Genomic DNA, 21,410 nt, shown 5'->3' on the forward strand with positions numbered 1-21,410 from the left:
TGGTGGGGTGCGCAGGCGTGTGTGCGTGCGTAGTGTGACCACACAATGCCAGGCGTGCACACACATGTGCAAACATGTGCAAATGCATGTGCCTCATACGTGTGTATGTGTCCCCCCTTGAATTGCGGCTGGGGCGGGGAGGGCCCAAACACCCCCGGCTAGGGCTGGGGGGGGGGCCCAAACACCCCTGAGTGGGCCCAGGGTGACCCTGTCTGTGCGGGGGTGGGAAGGAATTGGGGGGGGGGGGGGGGGGGCGGGATCCCGGGGGGGGAGGCTTGGGGGGGGTTGGGGACATCAGAGAGGCCGAACCCTCATCCACGTCGGGGGGGAGCTGGGGCCCCCCCGGGGGCGGACGGTGGCAGGGGGGGGCCGAGGGGGGCTGCGGCTTTTTTTTTTTTTTTTTTCTTTTTTCTCCTTTTTCGGGCGGTTTCTCCTCGTCCGGGGGGCAGCGTCAGAGGAACCAGGACTGGGGGAAAAATTGGGGGGGGGAGGGGTGAGTAGTGCAGGAGGGGCTACCCTAAGCCCATGGTTCCCCCCAGACCCCCAGCATCCCCCCAACATCCTCCCAGCATTCCCTAGGGCTGCAACAGGGGTAACTGGGGGGTTGGTGGTGGGACCCCGCTGGGGGGGGGCTCAGGCCCTCGTGAGGCAGCCAGGCCCCACCTGTGACACTGAGGGGGTCCCGTGTGCCCGAGGGGCCCAGGTGTCCGGGTGGTGGCCCCTGCCTCAAGGCAGGCACATGGGGTCGGGGCAGGGGGGTGGGGGGGAGGGTTGGGGGGGTCGGGGGGGGGGGGGGTCGGAGGGCCCCACCCAGCACCGCGTGCCAACCGGGGCACGGCACCACCATGCCATTGGCTACCGAGCCACCGCACCCACCAAGCTGAGCCAATCAGAGCGCAGCTGCCCGCCGCAGCGCCAGCAGCCTGCCAAGGCCTCAAAGGTGCCAGCCAATCCGCTGTTAGCTCTCCCCCTCCTGCCTGCTAGTGCCAGCCAATCAGGCAACACCTAGCTGGCCCGCTGAGGCCCCCCATTGGCCATCAGCCCTGGGGCCCCCCCGCTGGCCTATTGGCTCACGCCCTGCTCTCCAGCGCCAGCCAATCAGAAGCTGCCACCACAGGGCAGGCAGCCAATCGGGCGTCGTGCCATGGAGCTGGGGGCCAATGGGGTGCCCTGCTGGGGGTCATGACCCCTGGCCCACGGTGCCACGGTGGATGGGGGTGCAGGTTGCCATGGCAACGCTGGGGCAGGGTCCCACCCCTCCATTGTTCCCAGCAAGGCCCAACAATGACATCATGTCTCGTTGCCCCGGCAACCAGACGGGTCAGGGCGGGATGGGGGGGGTCCCAGTCCCCCAGTGCCTCCCAGTTTGGCAGCTGGGGGCTGGAGGGGTGTTTCTTATTACCTGCCTAATTAGCCCATGGTGGGCGGAGGGGCAGGGCTGGGGGCAGGGTTGTTGGGGTGTGGCTGGGGAGGGGAAAGGGGCAGGAGAGTGGGGACACACATGTGTCTGAGAGGGGACACGTGAGCAAGTGGGACATGACATGAGAGTGGGGGGACACACAAGAGTGGGGGGGACATGAGAGTAGGAGGGTCAAAAGAGTGGGGGGGGACATGGGAGGGGACACAGGGAGGGGGACCTGTCTGGGAGGGGGACGCACAGGTTGGGGGACACCCACAAGTTGGGGGGACATCCACAGAGGGGTGTCTGGGAGGAGACGTGTGAGCGGGGGACACACACACATGTCCAAGGGGGGACCACGGGGGGACCCAGGTGTTCAGGAGGGGACCCATAGTTGGGGGGACGCAAACCTGCAAGCACTGGGGAGACCCATGAGTGGGACACCCCCGGCCACCCCCACTGGGAGGGGACACACAAGTGTAGGGGGGAACCACGTTTCTCGTTGCATGTCCCCTCCCGTGGAGGGGACCCACGGGGGGAAGGGAACCAGGTGTCTAGGAGGGGACCCACGGGTTGGGGGTACCCACAAGTGGGGAGGGGCCATGAGCATGGGGGGACACCCCAATGTCTGGGAAGGGACCCACAAGTATTTTGGAGGGGGGGGGGGAGGGTCCTACCTGCTGCTGGGGGAGGGTCAGAAAGTTTGCCGTCGCGGGGTCCGAGGCCGACAAGGCGGGGGGCAGCGGCGGTGCCTGACGCTGCGAATGCTGCGGGGAGAGCGGGCTCAGCCCAGCCCAGCTCACGCGTGACACAGGCGTGCTGAGACCCCGCCGAGGGGGACACCCAGGGAATGCCACCCGCCCCCTCCCCATGAGAAGCCATGGGGGCAGGGGTACACATGTGTGCATGTACGTGCACGTGCTGCACACGTGTGCACAGGGTGAGGCCACGCATGCGTGACCACACACGTGTGCATCCAGGGCTGCGCGTGTGCAGCCTCCCCTGCACAGGGATTCAGGAGGGGGTGCTCATGCCAGCACCAGGACTCCCCTCCCAGGGACACCCTCCCCCCCAACAGTACTTACCTGTGGGGACCCCCCCATGTCCCCCCCCCTGCCCCAAGGGTGGAGCCAGAAGGAACTGCAGGCATCCTGGTGCCCCCCACACCCCCAACAGGGGACCCAGGATCCAGCCCCCCCGCCGGCACAAGGGACTGGCAGCCTGTGCCCCCCACCCCCCAACCGCCCCCCCCCCTCACCGAAAATGGGGTAAAACCAGGGAAAAATGGAAAAGGGGTAAAACAAACTGAAAATGGGGTGATGAGGCACCGGCAGGGCCATGGCGGAGGTGCCCGGGGTCAGGGGACTGTGATGGGGGACGGTGACAGCAATGACGATGCGGAGAAGGTGATAATGCATGGGCAGCCGGGCCGGGTCACCCTGTCACCTTGTGTCACACACACCCCCGCCCCCGTCACCGTCACCTCCACCCCCCTCCACCTCACCCACCACCCCCACCCCACTCACCACCCCTGTCACCTGCTGCCCCCACCCCCTCACCCCCGCCCCAACCCTGGGGGTCACCTCGGTGCCACCCATGTCCTCGGTGCCATCCTGCGCCTGCCTGTGCCACCGCCGGGTCGCCCCAGGGCCACTGTCACCACTTGCATCACCTGCACCCCACTGCACCCCACTGCTGTGCCCCCCCACGACCGGGCACCCCGTCATGGCACCCCTGCACCCCACTGCTCCAGCAACCCACACACACCCCACTGCTTCCCCCCTCCGTGCCCCACTCCTGCACCCCCCCACAACGGCTGACCCCCCTCCCCCCACGGCCCAGGTCCCGGCTGCGGGTGCAGTGGGGTGCAGTGGGGCGCAGTGGGGTGCAGGTGCTGGGGACTTACGGGGTGCCGCGGGCGCTCCGCCCTGGGGGCCGCTGGGGGCTTTGGGCTCCGGCGGGGGCAGGGGCAAGGGTCGGGCCAGGGGGGCCCCCGTAGCCCCCCCGGCCCGACCCTGTGCCCCGCACGGCTGCAACGAGAACACGGTGACGGGCACCCCGGGGGGGACCCCCCAGGTTGGGGGTGGCCGCACGGTGGCATGGGGAGGGGGCGGTGGCACAGGGGACACGGGTTCGCGAAGGGGGGGAGTCCCCAGGGGTTGGGGGGGGGGGGGGGTGTCCCAGCGTGGGGGTCCCCGTCACCCCGGTCCTGGCCCCTCCGCTACAGGCAGCGCGGCTGCCCGGGCACATCTGCATACAAGCTCCGCCTCTGTTACTGTATTTGCATGACAGCCCCGCCCCTATGGCCTTATTTGCAAAAAGCCCATCAATTTGCACTCCGGCACCGCCTCTGCGCCTCAGTTGCATACAGGCTCCACCTCCTGATAGCCATCTGCATCTAGGCCACACCTCCGGGGATGTGCCTTGTGCGGGTCCCACCTCCGCGTCCTAATTTGCATACAATCCCTGCCTCCAGGGAAACTACCCCGCACAGGCTCCGTCTCCTGCCGCTACATTTGCATACAGGCCCCGCCCCCACGGGCACACACTGCCACGGAGACCGGGCGCCTCGGTGGTCCCCCGGGAGCTGCGCAGGGACCAGCGACCCCACCGGTCCCAGTGACCCCACTGGGGGTCCCAGCACTGGTCCCAACAACTGGACTAGTCCCGGCACTGGTCCTAGCGCACAGCACTGATCCCAGCATCTGGACTAGCCCCAGTGCCTGGACTGGTTCTGGCACTGGTCCCAGCACGGATCCCAGTGCCTGGCGCTGGTCCCAGCACTGGTCCCAGCATGCAGACAGGTCGCAGCACGGGTCCCAGCACTCAGACTGGTCCCAGTGGCCGGTACTAGTCCCAGCATTGGTCCTGGCACCCAGACTGGTCTCGATGCCTGGTACCGGTCCCAGCATTGGTCCTGGCACCCAGACTGGTCCCAGTGCCTGGCACTAGTCCCAGCACCCAGCACTAGTCCCAGCATTGGTCCTGGCACCCAGACTGGTCCCAGTGCCTGGTACTGGTCCTGGCACTAGTCACAACACTGGTTCCATCCCCGCAGATCCCCAAGTGCAGGGTCAGACAGGAGCGTGGGACGGGGCGGGGGGGAGGGGTGTCAGCACCCCCTAGACTCCCACAGCATCACCACATCGGAACGTCCCCCATCACTGCCTCCCTACATCCCTCCGCCCGCGCACACCCCCCAGCATCCCTGTCCCCCCGAGCGTCCCCTGCGTGTCCCACTCCCCACATCCCCATCCCACCTGGGGGCCCTGGGCGGCACCGTCGGCGCAGACGAACTGGACGAAGTCCTTGAGCGAGTCCTGCCCGTGGTGGTAGCGGATGGTGGGGTGGGCGAAGTAGGGGCTCGACTGGGGCAGGAGGGACCCCGACGGGAAGTGCAGCGCCGAGGCCGTGGCCCGCGGGCTGCCTGCAAGGACCCTCAGCGCCAGCCCGGGCAGCCGCGGGACCCCCAGGGAATGCGGGACACAGGGAAGGGGTCCCAAGTCCTCCCAGGGGTATGGCCACGGGGACAGGGCACAAGTGTCCAAGGATTTCCACCCCCCACCAGTGTTCCCCTGCTGCCAGAGCCGCGTTTGCTCAGGTGGGACCCAGGGGTCACCCTACCACCCGGGGGGTCCCGAGGAGCTTGGGGGGATGGGGGGCATGGATGGGTGAGGCAATGCAGAGGGGGTCCCCTGGGAGAGGTGCAGGGTGCTGGGGGTGGGTGGGCTCCCTGGGGGGGAGGGGGTTGTCCTTGGCGGGGGGGTCTCACCGGGGCGGACGCCAGCCAGGACAGGCAGGGGGTGGTGGCCGAAGGCCATGCGGGGGGCAGCCCCGTGCCCCGACAGGGCACTGCAGAAATCCAACTTTCCCGACTTCTTCAGCCGCTGCCGGGCCTGGGGGGGCCGGGGGGGTCGGGGGGGCACCCGGACCCCAGCACCCCCACGGCCCACTGGGGACCACCTACCCCCCGTGTACCCCCAGATTTCTCCCACACCCCAATGTCCCCTCCTCAGGCCTCCCAGCACCACCCACCCTCCCCCCAGCTCTCAGGGAACCCCCCTGGCTCCCAACACCACCCCGCATTCCCTCCCCAAGCCGCCTGCGCCCTGTAGCCCCCCTTTGCCCTTTATTGCCCACGCTCCCCCCCATCCTTTTATCACCCACTCATATCCCCATCCACCCCTAGGGACCCACTGCACCCCCCCGATCCCCTTTGTCACCCCCTCCCACACCCACACGCCCCCATGTCCCCTGCATCACCCACCAGTGTCAAACGTCCCCCCCCCAGGGTCCCTGGCTGCTGCCAGGGGCTGGGGATCGCCCCGGCCCGGGGTAGAAGACGTCATCCCCGGGACCCTCCAGGTCCCCCTCGTCCAGCGCCTTGGGGCGCTTCGGGCCACTGCCGATACAAGAGTGTCACCTCCGGGGATGGGGGGGGGGTGTCATTCCCCAGGGATGGGGGTTCCCCCCCCCCCCCCCAACACAGCATCACCAGCAAGAACTGAAGCATCACCCGCACTGGGACACTGGGGATGTATGGGAGTCCTGGAGGGTGCCCAGTTTGGGGGGGTATAGGGTATCCTGGAGGGCTCTCAGGTGGTTAGAGGGATCCTGAGGGGGTCCCAGGGGGCTTACCAGGTTATAATGGGGGGCTCCGGGGGGGCCAAGGGGGTTATGGGGTCCTAGGAGTTATGGGGGGACCTCACAGGGTTATGTGGGAGTCCTGTGGGTTACAGGGGGTCCCATGAGTTATGGTGGGGTCCCATGCGGTAATGGTGGGGCTCCCAAGAGTTATGGGGGGTGTCCAAAGACTTACAGGGGAATCCGTAACTCCCAAGAGTTATGGGGGGCAGGGGGGGTGGGGGGTATCCCAAAGGTTATGGGGGGGTCCTGTGGGGTTATGGGGGGAGTCCCAGGGTACCTGGCGCAGGGGGCCCCAGGGGTCGGCGGCCAAGGGCGACGGGGCTGATGTTGTAGTAGCCCCCCGAGCTCTCCAGGTCAGCCAGCGAGAAGTTGGGGCCTGATGCCGTCGCCACCGGGGCTGGGGGACATGGGGGACATGGGGGACCCACACGAGATCCCCCCAGAGCCACGCCTGTGTCCCCCATGTCTCCATTTCCCATGCCTCCCCCCATTCCCACAACACTCCTGCCTCCTGTCCCCATCATGTCCCATCCCATCACTCTCCCTGCCCCCACATCCCCCATTATTCCCCTCCGTGTCACCCTGTTCCCACCCCATCCACCCCCAGTGTCCCCACTTACTCTGGGACACCCTCACCAGCTCCGTCACATTCCAGACGCCCGACGTCACGAAGCAGTCCTGGAAGGTCAGGTGCCCTGGGGACATGGGACACATGGGGGGACACCGCGCTGGGGGCGGGGCACAGGAACACCACGGGGACAGAGGGTGCTGAAGGGGGGCACTGGAACACTAGGGAGCTACAGGGCGGGGCACTGGGAGCATTGGGAGGGTCCAGGGGGAGCACCGGGAGCACTGGAAGGGTCTAGGGGGACCGCAAGGGGGCACTGGGAGCACTGGGGGGTTCCAGGGGACCGTGGGAGGGGGCACTGGGAGGGTCCAGGGGGAGCACTGGGGGCACGGGGAGGGTCCAGGGGACCGTGAGAGGGGGCACTGGGAGCACAGGGAGGGTCCTGGGGACCGCGGGAGGGCACTGGGGGGGCTACCATTGGGCAGTGGTTTGATGTCCGCGTCTCCCTGGGGGTTTGAACTGTCAGATTGTCCGGAGTCTGTGGGAGGGACGGGCTCAGGCCCGGACATCGGGATCCCCCCCCAGAGTCTGGGCTCCCCCCGACCCCCCCCCTTCCCCCCCCCCCCCCCCGGGACCCGGAGTCTGGGGTCCTCGCCCCACCCTGGGGGAGGGGCAGTCCTGGCCACCCGGGTCCCAGCACTGAAGGGCCCCTTGTTCCCGCGGGGTCGTTTGAGGTGAACGTCCGCCGGACCTCGGCTGCGCCTGGGCAGCTCCCCTCTCCCAACCCCCACCCTGTGGGGACCCAGGCGTCCAGGTGCCCCCCGCCCCTCCCCATACAGGCCCCAAGCATCTGGGTGCCACCACCTCCCCCGTCCCCCCTCCCCCGAGGGGACCCAGGTGTGTGGGTGCCCCTTGGCTGGGTGATGGGCGGGGGGGGCATGTGCAGCAGCCGCAGGGGGCCGGGGGGGGGCCAGGGCTGGCAGGGGGCCGGGTTGGGCCAGGCTGGGGGGGGGCTGGGGGGCCGCCGTGGGGCCGGGCTGGGGGCCAGGAATGCACTGGCCCCCGCCAACGGGCAGCGCCAACAAAGCAGCCATTGTCTGCACCGAGTCGGGGTTGTGGGGGGGCACCTGGACGCCTGGGTCCCCCCCCAGCACCCTCCCGCACGCCTTCCCCCCCGCCCCCACCCACCCCCCCACCCCAGTGGCAACCACCATCTGCCTCAGACACCTGGGTCCCCCTCACACCCCCACCCCCAATGCCAGGGTGTCCCACCCTCGCCTTGACACACACACACACCCCCCTCCCCCCCATTCCCAACACCTCCCCATCACCACCCCCCGGGGTACCAAGTCCCCCCCCCCATCCCAGGGACCCAGGCATCCGGGCCAGGGAGGGGCAGGAGGCCAGGTCCCCTCCCCCCTTTTGGCCCTGCCGCATCACCCTGTGGGGTCAGGGGTCAGCAGGGCGCGTGCCGGGTCACGACCTCTGCAGGGGGGTCGCGTGGCGGGCGTGTGCCGCCCTACCCCACTGCCCACCCAGACGCCTGTGTCCTCCCGCAGCCCCCAGACTCTGGGAGACCCAGCAGGGGGTCCTGTGAGCTGGGGGGAGCCTGGATGCCTGGAGCCTGAGCGGGCCCCCAGACCCCCTTCCCTCAGCCCCCCCCCCATCCCATGCCTCAGTTTCCCTGCCTCCAAACTGGACCCAGCAAGACCCCCTGCCACGTCCCTGTAGGTTCCCAGCCCCACAGCGTCCCCACAGTGTCCCTGTGTCCCCAGCCCCAGCGGGGGGTTCAGGTGCCATCGGGCAGCTGTGCCCTGACCCCCCCGTGGGGGCCCCCCCTCCCGCACCTGCGTCCCCCGGAGCCAGGCGCTCGGGCGGCAGCGGCTGCGTCCGTCACCTGCGCAGCCCCCGCAGCCCCTATGGATCCCGCCAGCCACACGGACCTCGATGGCTGCTTGCAGCCCTGTGGGCCCTACAGACCCACCTGGAGCCCCACAGAGCCCAAGAGACAGGTGCCAGCAGAGCCCCATAGAGCCCGCAGAGCCCTATAGAGCTCCACAGATCCCACAGATCCCCACAGATCCCATAGAACCCATAGAACCCAATAGAGCCCCAGACATGGAGGTCTCAGCAGAGCCCTATAGAACCCACAGAATCATATAGAGCCCCATAGCCCACAGAGCCCTATAGAGCCAAATAACCCCCACAGAACCCTATAGCACCCATAGAACCCCAGACACGGGGGTCCCAGCGGTGCCCTATAGAGCCCAAAAAGCCCTATAGAGCCTCACAGAGCCCTATAGAGCCCCGGACACAGAGGTCCTAGTGGAGCCCTATAGAGCCCCACAGCTCCACCTGAGACCTCAGAGACCTACAGACCCTATGGGACCCCCTTGCAGGTGCCTGCAGACCCCTACGGACACCTATAGACCCCCCCAGCCTAGAGCTTGAGCCCCCGGCAGGGAAAGGGATGCCAGTGTCTGGGCGTGCCCCCCCCATGGGGCAGGTTGGCAGCAAGGGGGCCACCACCAGCACGGCCCCGGGGCACACGTGTGACCAGAGACATGTTGGAGGGTCCCCAGCACAGAGGGGGTTATTGCAGGGGGGTGACACATGGTAGCACAGGGGTCTCCAGCACTTGGAGGGGTGTCCCCCATCCCAGGAGGGTCCCACCATGGGGCTGCAGTGCCGCAGCGCGTTTCGGGTGCCAAAAGGCGCCGCCATCTTACGCACGGGGGGGGGGGGTGGGGGGGTTTGGCACTGCGCCCCCCCCAGCCAGCAGCAGCCAAAGGGCCCCCCAGGCGGGGGGGGGAGGGGGGGGGCAAGGGGGGTAAAGAGGGGGGCGGGGAGCCAGGGCTGCGTACAGGGCCTCGTGCCGAGCACAGGGGCACGGTGCCAACCGGGGCCATTTTGGCGGCGCCGGGTGGGAGCTGCGTTGGGGATTTGAGCCCCGCCAGGCGGGCAGGGGAGGGGGCTAGGGGGGTGAGGGGGGGGCTGCAGGGCTCCCCCACGGACGTGCTGAGATTTGGCATATGGGCCTGTGGAGGGGTTTTGTCTTGGGGGGGGGTGGGAGCGAAGGATACACACCCCAACGTGCCCTCTTCTTTACCCTGCCACCCCCCCTCCCCAATTCACATGAGGGACCAAGGTGTCTGAGCCGCCCCGCAGCGAGGACCCCGGCACCTAGAGGCCGACCACTGGTAAAGTGACCCAAAATCCCTTGCTTTAGCCGCAAAATGATGCCTCCCACTAGCAGGAAAAATGGGACTAAGTGTTCCAGCTTGGTGTCCCCCGCTGGCACACGCACAACCCCCCGTGCCCCCCACCCCATGCACACGTCTGTCCCCATCGCAGCCCCTGCGGCACTGCGTGCGCATTCCCCCTCCGCCCTGGCACTGTGCGCACACGCGTATGCACTGCTGGTGCCCCGCAGGCACGGGGGCGGATGCCCCTCGCACGCCCGCGTCTCAGCCGGCACAAAAGCATCCACGGGGAGCCCGTCCCATGGCATTGCACGGCACTGGGTGCCCGGTGGAGCCCAGTGCCCAGTACGGCACAGAGCTTGGTCCGGCGCCCACGGCGCATGGCTCACGGTGCGCAGTCTGGCACGGCGTGCGGCACACGGCTTGGCACGCGGCACGTGGCGCGTGTTTTGGCACACGGCGCGGCTTTGTGCGAGGCACGCGGGGGATGGCGCCCCCGGCCAGGGCCACCCCAGGTGGGCATGGAGCAAAAGGGGGGGCCCCCAGGTGACTGCGCAGAACCACGGAGCCAGCGCAGCCCCAGCGCAGGATCCAGCTGCGGCGGTCCCTGTGGCGTCATGGCAGGGATGGTGGGGACCTCTGTGCCCCTCCGGAGATGCCCTGCCCACCCCCCCACTGCGCCCCCTACTCACCAGGTGCATGGACGAAGTAAGCCAGGTAAAGGTCCAGCTCCTTGATGGTGACGCCGATGTGGTGGGGCTGGACGCAGAGGCCGGGGCTGGCGCACTGCGGTGCCTTGGCCAGGCGCTCGCCATCGGTGCTCTCCAGCGGGACGCCCTTGAAGAGGATGACCATCACCAGGTCCAGACGCCAGACCTTGTCGGCTTGGCGCAGGCAGTCGATGCGGCGTATCTTGCCCTTCTGGTCAGGGTTGGAGAGGACGCAGCAGGGTGCTTTCTTGCCAGTGACGGAGAGCACGAAGTCCTCACGGCACTCGGGCCGGATGTCCTTCCGCAGCTTGGCCAGGAGGCGCGAAGCCCATTTCTGCTTGACCTCCGGCTTCTCGCCCAGCAGCTCGTCCTTGACAGCACGTTCCTCCTCCTTTGACATCCTCTTCTCGTGCTTCTTGAAGTACTTGCGCTTGCGGGCCTGCAGGTTGAACCAGGTGTAGGAGAAGGCCCGGACGTGGGGCAGCAGCGCCTCGATGAAGGGGTGGAACTCATCCTGTGGGGTAGGGGGTGGGGGGCGTCAGTGGGGTGGCTGCCCCCCACAGCAGCTCCCCGGGGGATCCCCCCCCCATCCCCGGCATCCCACGCACAGAGCTCCCCAGGGGGGATGTGCGGTCCCAGCACCGCAGCAGGGGCAGCCCTGGGGATGGTCCCATCCTGTGTAGGAAGCTTCAGGGTGCTAGTGCTGGGCAGGGGTTGTTCCCCCTCCCCCTCCCGGTATGGCTGTGTGCGGGGATGGTGGGGGGTGCTCCTGGAGGCACCCCCGTTCTGCCCTGTCCCAGCCCCTGGGGATGCTCGCACTGCCTTGGGCGCTGCTGGGTACCAGGGATGCAGGATGTGGCCCCCGGGGTGGTCCTGGGGGGCTGGGGGGGGGGGGGGGAGGGAGGAGGCAGCCCCGTCCCGGGTGGGGGTGCATACCGGGGGTTCTGGTGCCCAGTTGGCTCCGGAGACGAGGCGGCTGCCGACCTTGGTGCCAGTGCGGCCCCGCGGGGCTCCCGTGTGCCCAGCCCGGGGACAACTCGGCTCCAGTCCCCAGCCCTGGTCCCCGGCCCTGCCTGGCTCCCGGTGATGCTCCCGCTGCCGTCGGGGCTCGGCTCCCCCGAAGCCGTCCCCAAGCCACTTGCCCGGTCCCGGTCCCCGCTGCCAGCCCCGCGCCCGGTGCCACCGACCCCTGCCGGTCCCCGGTGTGCCACCCCCCGTCCCCTGTATCAGCTGCCAGCGCCACCGGTCCCCGTCCCCCGTCCCTGCCCGTTAGTGCCGTCGGTCCCCAGCCCCATCCCGGTCCCGGACCCCGGTGCCCGTCCCCGCCGGTTCCGACCGTACCATCGCGGCGGCTCATCCCGGCCGTGGGCAGCTGCCAGTCGGGCCCCGGCGGGGCAGAACCGGGGGCGGACGGACTGGGACGGGGCGCTACCGGGGGGAAGGGGTTAACGGGGGCTACCGGTGAAGGGAGGGGGGGGGGCGGGTCCGGGGGGCGGACACTGCGGGGGGTGGGGGGGTGTCAGATACCGGGATCCCGGTTACCGGGGCGGGGTGGCGGGTCCCAGCTGGCGGGACAGCGCGGGTCGCGGGGGTCCCTGCTGGGGTTGGGTAGAAATGAGGGGGAGGGGGGGTAATGATGGGGAGGGGTCCCGGTGCGGGGGTCCCGGTGCCGCCGCGGAGCCGCAGCCGGAGCCGCCGCCGCCGCCGGGCGCGGAGCGCGCGGAGCCGCCGCGGCCCCTTTTGGCACCGGGACCGGCGCGGCGGCGGCCAATGGGAGCGCAGCGCGCGGGGGGAGTGGCCACCCTATTGGTGGAAGCGGGGGGGCGGGACCCGCGGTGGGGAGGGGGGGGGGGGCGGCGGAGTTCGGGGCCGGGACACAGTGATGGGGGGGAAGAGGGGGGGGTCAGCGGGACAGAGCGCAGCCGTGAGGGCACGCAAACCACACACACACACACCCAGTTTGGCCAAAACACGGGGATCTGCACCCAAAATTATCGCGGGGGGGGGGGGGGGGGAACGACCCTCCTGCAAAATCCGTCGTGCAAAAGCCTCGTGCAAGGCAAGGGGGTCGAGCGAGGACGCCGGGGACCGCGCTGACACCAGGGGCCCATCCTGGGAGTCCGAGGGGGTCCGTGCCCCGCCCCCCTCCAGACACACCCCGGGGAGGGGGGGGGGAGGGCCCCGATTTTGGCCGCTTTCCCCAGCATCAACGGCCCAAAACCTCCATTTCTGCCCCCAAATCCCGACGCAGCACTCGGAGCCAACCCCCTGCCCCCCCTCCCCCCCCGGTAATTAATTCCCTCTGTGCAAAATAAAAAAAACCACAAAATTTGGGCATTTTGTCATCAGAGCAGGGGGAGGCTCTGTGCGCCCACATCCCACTAGCCCCAAACCTCACGGGTTTCACCCCAAAACCGCAGTGGGGGGTGTGTGCTCCCCGGCCCCCATTCCCACTGTGCTTTGCAAAAGGCATGGAACAGGATGTGGTGGTACCGGTACCGGGGGGGAGGGGGGGGGCGGGGGTAGAGGGGGCACGGAGGGGGTTCTGAGGTTGCCCAGGGTGCTCGAACGAGGCGTCGTGGTTCACACGAGGGGTCGCACGTCACACACATCAGCCCCGCTCATGGCGCCTCTGGCCTGGCCGCCCGTGGGGGCTGGGGTTGGGGGGGGGGAGAACCTGGCATCAAAGCCCCCTCCCCACCCTACAGCCCCCTCCCAACTGGGTGCAGAGGACCTACCCAGGTCCCCTCCCTACCCTACAGCCCACTCCCAACGGGGCTCGGGGACCCAGGCATCGAGGCCCCCTCCTACCCAGACACCCCCCGCCCCAAGTGGGCTCAGCAGCCCCAGGTGTTGGAGCCCACCAGCACCCACCCGGGCACGGGGAGGGTGCTGAACGCCTGTGTCCCCTCCCGAACGCCTGGGTCCCCTCCCTGCCCCGCCCTGGGATGCCAGGTCCGGCAAGGAAGGATCTAGAGCTTTGGCCACAGGGCTGTGCCCAGGCATCGGGGTCCCTGCCTGGGGCCAGGGTCCCCCCCGAGGGGCCAGGGACCGCGCTGAGGGGGGGTCTGGCCCTGGTGCCGCCGGGCTGCCATTGGCTGCGCCGGCCCCGCATTGAGCCGCAGTCTCGGGCGAAGCCACGTCGCCGCGTCCACAGCTGCGAGCGCCCGGCAAAGCGCCAGCGCGGCGGCAGGGGGGGCGGCGCCGGAGCGGGAGGGAAAAGCCCAGAAAAAACAGAAAAGAGGGGAAAAAAAAGAAAAAAAAAAAAAGAAAAAAAAACCACCCCCCCACCCCACCCCCCTCCCCAACACAGCCCCCCCGGCCCAGCAGTGCCCGCCCTCCCGCGCCGCTGCCAGCTCCCCCCGGCCCTCGGCTTCGCCACGAGAGAAAACAGCCCGAAACAGCCGGAATTGCCGCCAAAAATCCCCCCGGCGGCCCCTGACGCCGCTGCCAAGACCCTCCTGTGCAAGGGGGGGGGCAGCTGTGGTGGGGGCGGACGAGCCAGGGGCGTCCTGGACCCTCAGGCTGGGGCGGGGGGGACGTAACCACGAGGGACCCCAGGCGCAGGCCGGGACCACGGTTGTGTGTGGGGCTGGGGGGACCAGGCGCTTCAGTGGCCTCGGGGAGAATGTGCCGGATGGTTCTGGCAGGGACCTTGGTGCTTGGGGCGGGGGGGGGGCACCCATGATGCTGGGGGGGCGCCAGGCGTGCAGGCTGCCCGGAGGGAGCCGCCTGCCTGCCACCCTGCCCGCAGCCACGTGGAGGACCCAGCCCGCTCGAGGGGAGCCCGGCTGGCCGGGACCTGCCCCCAGCGCAGCACCAGGGACGGGACCCCCGCACCCAGATCGTGCTGGGGGGCTGGGGGGGGTGCCGGGCGCTGGAGGGTGGGGGCAGACGCTGCAGCAGCTCAAGGCAGCGCCGCAGGGCGTGGGGCCGATGTAGTTTGGCACCAGCGGACGCAGGCGTCCAGGCGTGCCCCCCTCCCCCCCCCCCCCCCGACCCCAGCCTCCACCAAGCGGGGGTGGGGACCCAGGCTCTCGGGCAGCCCCCCCCTCCCAAAGCCTGCTCCCTCCCCAGAGTGGACCCCAGCATCCCGACCCCCCTCTCTGTGGCCTCCTGCCAGGCCAGGCTGGGGGGGCCCCACGGTGCTGCGGCATCCAAGAAAGCTTTTTGTGGCCCATCAATAATTCAGGGTCCCCCCGGCCCCCCCAGCCTGGCCAAGGGCTCCTCCATTATTGATGCTGCCAGCACAGCCCCACGGCTGCGGGGGGGGGGCGGGCAGACACAGAGGGGACATGGGGGGACATTGGGAGGGGGGGGGACACCAGCACAGCTACAAGTGCCGCAACATGGGGCTGCAGCAGCGCCAGCAGCGAAGCCCAAGCACACGCCTCGCCACGCGTGTCAGGGCGCGCGCACACACCTCATCACGCATGTCAGGGCACGCACACACACCTCGCCACGCACATGCGGCATGATGGCACACAACCGCTCCACACGTGGGCAGCACACACCACACACACGGACAACCCCCCTCTAGAGTGGCACCCACGCCTGTCACCCGCCTCCGCCTCGCACAGCCCCAGGTGCCTCGCACGTGGCGGGGGGGTGGGGTGGGGTGCGGGGGTGGGTGGTGCCTCCCCCGCACCGATTGCATCAGCCGGTGGTACAGCCCCGCATGGCCACGCGTGGGGCACGGGGCTGTCACACACGCTTGGCAGGGGCACGCATGGGCCGCACCTTGCACACATGTGTCGCATACCTGGCGCATGCAGGGATGCAGCACAGGCGGTGTGGGAGGCAGTGCGCACACATGTTGCGCACACGCCGCACGGGGAGACACGCACCGAGCGTGCAGGCGCAGCTGCCACGTGTGCATGTCGCCTGCACGCACATCATGCACATGGTGCATGCACAGTACATGTACTCTTGTTACATACATGTGCATCCGCAGCCCCCATAACACACGCGTGCATCCTCCCTCCATCACACACACCTGCACCACACGACATACGTGTGCACATCCCCACTGTTACACACGTATGAACCCCACACCTCCCGTCGTGCACCCGCAGCCCTTTGCAAGCTCCAGCCCCTATAGCCTATAGGTGCCCAGGTCGCTGCCCCAGTCCTCGCCAGGCCCTATAGGCGCCATACAGGCCAGCTACAGCCTGGGGGGGCTGCAGTTTGGGGGTGCTGGGGCACCTCTTGCTCTCCCCCCAGCAGCTCTGCACCCTCTGCGGGTCCCGGTACTGGTGTAGTTGAAGCTACCAGGTACCCCAGCAGTGCCGCAGTGCTGTGCCATGCTGGGCTGTGCCGTGCCGCAGGCACTGGAGCTCATCCCAAACCTGCGCCACACGCCATCCCCTGACGCCACGTCCTGCCCGGGCACCGCGCTTGGCTGGGGTCTGTCACCCCAGGCACATGGTGCCTGTCACATACATGTGGTATGCGTGTTCTGTACATGGATGTACATAGCATGCACCACACCGAAGCCCAAACCCACATTACGTTTCATGCTGCGATGTGCACGTTGGCAGCGCTGCGCGCTCTGCACTGCGGCGGGCACGGCATCAAGCATGGCACCCACCAACACCACGCTGGCATGCCCGATTTGGGGCAGGGGGTGGCTCTGCATGGTGGGAACCCCCAGCTGGGGGGTCCTGGGGAGACATGGGGGGACCCTGGCCCAGCGAGCAGCTGCAGCACCGACAGCCAGAGCATGGTGCTGAGCCAGGGGCTGCACCCCAGTGAGGGCTGGGAGCACGCGTGCAGCTGTGGGGGCTCACGGCAGAACTGCTGCTTGTTACGCCAGCTATAGGCTATATCGGCTATAGGATACGGCGGCTATAGGGGCCAAGGGCTGGCACGGCACCAGTGGCAGAGGAGGTACAGCTTGTGCCTGGCCAGCCAAAGCTCCCAGTGGCAGGAGCTGCCGCTATACATGCTGCTATAGGTGCCGCTATACATGTCGCTATGCGTCCTGCTGTAGGTGCTGCTATGCGTGCCGCTAGCTGTGCCCACAGCTGGAGGCAGCGGCCTGATCCTGCGTGTGCTGGGGGCCTAGCCCAGCACCAGGGTGACACGAGGCCGGGGGACATGACACATAGCGGCACCGGCCTAAAACTCCCCAGAATTGGCTCAAAACCAAAAGGGGGCAGGGGGGAGTACACGCGTGTCAGCACACAGTGCCTGCATGTGCACGCACCCTGACACGCTTCAGCGCACTCAGGATCGGGCCCACGAGGCCACCACACAGACGTGTGCCAATCCATGTGTGTACAGTGCGAGAGTGCGGGCGTGCACATGCATGTGCAGAGCACATATGTGTGCAAGGCACGATCCGAAGTGGCAACACAGGTGAACGGCTGCACGTGCAATGGGGCGTGCAAGCAGGAGCACACGCGTGTGCACCGGTCCAGGCAGGCAGGCTTAGTGGCGGGTTGCTGGCGTGTGCAGGCAGGAGCACACGCATGTGCAATGGTGTGTTGCTGGCGCGTGCACACGCGTGTGTGGGGCGGGCGCCGAAGCTGCGAGAAGCGCTGCTGGCCGCCCGCCCAGACGCAACCGGCCGCCAAAACCGCCCCGAAAAGCGGGAGAAAAGGGCAATGGAGGTGGGGGGGGGAACAACAGCAACGCCTGCCAGGGGTGGGGGGGGGGGCAGGCTGCCCCAGCAAGCAAAGTGGGACCCTGGGGGGATGCCAGGGCAGCCTCGGGGGGCCGTGGGGACCCCCACAGGGAACCCCCATAGGAACTCCTGTGCCACAGCACCCAAAATATGCCCCCACCCAGGATCTCCCGACATCGCCTCTGCCTACTGCCCCCACTCCCCCCCCCAACTCCTCACATACACCCCTCAATTGCCACCCCGCTCCTCACGGTCCCCTGCAACGTCCCAACAAAGCACCCCAAGACGAGGTGTCCCCCGGCCCTTGTGCCCCCGTGGAGGTCTCTGCCTCGCCCAGCCCCACGGAACCCCCTCCCCACCACCCGGGATGACCTTTCAGCCCGACCCGGCGCTGTCCACAGGTGAAAACACCCCACGGGCACTGACGGCCCCATCCCACGGGTGACACCTCCCGTGGGACAGACACCCCCCATCTCGCCGGGGGGGGACCACCCTGAACCACCTCCTCCCCCCACATTCCCCCCTGGGAAGGGGCTTCGCGACGGTACCGGCTGGGGGGGGTCCCAGGGCGCTGCCCCGCTCGGGACACAGTTCCACCCGCACCAGGATGAGCACAACAGGCCCCCCCGCCCACGGCCACTCGTGACGCGTGGCCACGGGCACCGACTGGGGGGGGCGGCAGCCTCGGAGCAGCCCCCACACACACACACTTCCCGGTACCGGTAACCGTCACCCCTCCCCACAGCAGCCCTTTTTTTTTTTTCTTTTCTTTTTTTGGAGGGGGGTGAACAACCACTTGCAGCGCACAGCAAAACCACGACTGGACACCCCCCCCTCCACTCCCGTTACTGCCCCCTCCCCGTTACCGGCCGTCCCCCCCCCTCCCCGGTACCGCCGCCCCTCCCGTTATCGGCCCCTCCCGTTATCGGCCCCCCCCCCCCCCGTTACCGGCCGTACCTGGGTGAGGCAGTACGGGGAGTACATGGCGGCAGTGTCAGCCGCGTGGGGGCATGGCGGGGGGAGGTCCGGGGGTACCGGGGGTCCGGGGGGGTCCCGGCTCCGAGGGGGGATGCCGGTACCGGCTGCGCGCGGGGAAAGTTTGCCCGAAGTTGGCGCCCGCTGCACTTTTGCCGCGGGAAGCGCCGCGCCGGCCACGCCCCCTCTCGACCACGCCCCGGACACGCCCATTCTTGGTGAGGCTCCGCCCCCCCGCTATTGACGGCTCCGCCCCCGCCTGTGTGGACACGCCCCTGCCGTGATCGCCCCGCCCCGGCCGGGAGGGACACGGGGGAGACGCGAGGGGGGGGCGGGGGGACATGGGGACACAGGAGGGACTCAGGGACACGGGGGGGACGTGGGGGGACACGGGGGGAGCAGGGGGCACGGGGGGATGCAGGGGGACACAGGTACCCCCCAGCCCCTCCCCCGGCTCCCCCCCCCCGGGCAGAGATCCCGCAGCCACTGGCCCAGGTGAGGGGGCCCAGGGCGTCCCCACTGGTGACGGTGACAACAGCAGTGGCAGTGCTGGTGGTGGCAGTGGGGAGAGTGACACGGTTTAGTGACCACTGCAGTAGCAGTGACGTGACAGCGGTGGTGGCAGTGCCGGGGAAGTGACAGTGCTGGTGGTCATGGCATGGCAGCACTGGTGACTGTGACAGTGGTGGTGGCACTACCAGAGCCAGTGCCATGACAATAACAGTGCCGCTGACAGTGACAGTGCCACAACAATGACAACGTCAGTGCTAGTGACTGTCATGCCAGTGCCAGCACCGATGACACTGACAGCAGCAGTGTCACAGCAGCACCAGTGACAGTGGCAGTGCCATGATGATGACAGTGCTGGTGACAATGCTGGTGGTGGTGGCAGTGCCGGTGACAGTGACAGTGCCATGACAATGACACCACCGGTGCTGGTGCCACACCAGTGCCAGCACCGATGACACTGACAGCACCAGTGCCACTGCGGTGTGGGTGACAGTTGCATTGGCGATGGCAGTGGCAGTGGCTGTGACGGTGGCAGCCTCATCTGTCATTCCGGCTGCGGCCGCGTCCCTCCACCATCTGTCACCACCCGGTGCCAGCGCTGGCACTGCCACTGCCACCACCGCCACCCCTTCACTGCCAGAGATGCTGTCACCGTGGTGTCCCCACCGTGTCCCTGAGGGGCCATGTGAGGCCCCACAGCCTTGGTGTGACCCTGGTGTCACCAGCACCTCTGGGGGTCCCTGGGCCAGGGGACAGCAGCCGGAGGGGACACCTGGAATGGAGGGGGGGCTCAGTGTCCAACAGCCAGTCTCCCTGGCTGTTGTGCCCCCCCGGGTGGGGGAGGGGAGGGTGGGCACAGATGTGGCCCTCCCCCATGCTGGGCTGCTGCCACGGGTTGGGGGGGACACATGGCTGGCCGGGGGAGGGGGACACAGGACACTGCTGTCTTGGGGTGGGGCACTACTATTCTGGGGGGTGGGGGACATTGCTGTCCTGGGAGGGGGGGACACTGCTGTCCTGAGGGAGGGGGACAGACACTGGTGTCCTTGGGGGGGGGACATGGCTGCACAAAGCCCCCCGCCCTGCCTGGCCTCCCCAGGCACATGGGGCAGGGGGTGTGTGACACCTGGGGAGAGGGTGGTCCCGGGCATCCAGGCACCTGGTGCCCCCCCTGGCCAGAGGGGACCCAGGTGTCTGGCGTGTGTGAGTCCCCGTGTCCCTGTGCACATGCATGTGCAGCCAGCATGTGTCACACGGGGCCCCCTGAGCACACCCCTCCCCCACCCCAGCTGCTCAGGGGCCACCAGTGCCAGATGTGCCACTGTGACCAGCTGGGGCCACAGATGGAGCCACGCGGGGGCAGGGGAGCACAGGGGGATGGCATTTGCACCCCCGCCACATGCCGTGATATGCCCTGTCATGCAGTGTTGCCCCCAACACGCTGCAACAGGCTCTGACAGGCCACACATGCAATGACACGCCCTAACATGCCATGCTGTGCGATGTCACCCCCGACACACTGCAACAGGCTCTGACATGCCACCACATGCAATGACTTGCCCTGCCCTGCCATGCAATGTCACCCCCTAACACACTGCAGCATGCTCTGACAGGCCACCACATACAACGCACCGTGACATGCCAGGACATGCAATGTCATGCTGCAACAGGCTCTGACATGCTGCCACATGCACCGACATGCCCTGACACGCTGTGACATGCCATGTTATAAAATGTCACCCCGACACACTGCACCATGCTCCGACAGGCCACCACATACAACAACATGCCCTGACATGCAACAACATCCCCTGACATGCCAGGATGGGCACCGGTACATCACCGTGTCACCCACCAGCCTGGGGACACACGTGGGACAGGGACCCTGGTGGCAGGGGGGTCGCCCACCTGGGGCTGGACAGGAAAACCCTGGGAAGGGGGAATGGCCCCCCCCGGGGGGGAAATCCGGGATTGGGGGGGGGGGGGGGGGGGATGGCCCCGCCCAGGGGGTAAATGGGGCTGTCGGGGTCTTGGCGGCAGGGAAAAGGTGGGGGCGGGGCAACTGCAGAGGCCCCAAAATAGGGGAAAATTGCCCCAAACTGGGCCAGTTTGCAGCCCCTCCCCTTGGCTGGGGAGGTGTCTGGGTTCAGCAGGGAAGGGCAGAGCTGGGGGGGCTTGGACCCCCAGGTCCCCAACACCGAGGAGGCCCAGGGAAGATTTTGGGGCGATTTTGGCTCCACCGAGTAGCAGATTTCCCCCTGCTGCCAAGGCCTGGAAGCCATTAGCCCCCCCCCTCCCCTCCCCGCAGCTCCAGCCAGCAGAGGGGGGGAAGGGGCGGACTGACGCGTCGGGGGGCCCCGGCCCCCCCGTGGGGCCCACTTGCAGGGCGCTGCCACACGGCTGGGTGCCCCCCACCCTCTTTTCCTGTCACCCACTTACAGGGACACCACCACCCCCCTCCAAGCTTCTGCCTCTCCTCGCTGGGGCTGGGGGGAGTCCGGGGGGCCCAGGCCGCGGGCAGGGAGGGGTTAACGCCGGCGGGGCCTTGGCAGCGCGCCCGAGGTTTGGCTGTGACTGAAAAATGGGGGGGGTGGGGGGGGGGGGTGGGGAAGCCAGGCCCAGCCCACCTCCACCCCTCCTCCACGGGGGAGAGGCGGCGGTTTCGGAGCATTGCCCCACACACACACTTCCAGCGCCGTTTCGGGGTCCCCCCCGCCAGGAGGAGCCCCCCACCACGAAGAGGGACCCCCCTCGCCCCCCGGGACAACCA

At 68.4% G+C, this 21,410-nt stretch overlaps 1 protein-coding gene across 1 annotated transcript; it reads right to left on the reverse strand.

Moving 5' to 3' along the window:
- Positions 1-7: 7 nt before the first annotated feature.
- On the reverse strand, positions 8-21,394 carry NFIX (nuclear factor I X). The gene is given in 13 exon segments (XM_080409679.1): positions 8-466; positions 2,077-2,166; positions 4,660-4,826; positions 5,172-5,283; positions 5,285-5,295; positions 5,667-5,673; positions 5,675-5,796; positions 5,799-5,801; positions 6,324-6,443; positions 6,667-6,741; positions 7,090-7,152; positions 10,510-11,041; positions 18,113-21,394. Coding segments are annotated over 13 exon segments (1,548 nt in total). The 5' UTR covers positions 18,344-21,394; the 3' UTR covers positions 8-451.
- Positions 21,395-21,410: the final 16 nt, after the last annotated feature.

The sequence above is a fragment of the Falco punctatus genome (assembly GCF_963210335.1).
Source record: "Falco punctatus genome assembly, chromosome: 13".
In the NCBI taxonomy this organism is placed as follows: domain Eukaryota; kingdom Metazoa; phylum Chordata; class Aves; order Falconiformes; family Falconidae; genus Falco; species Falco punctatus.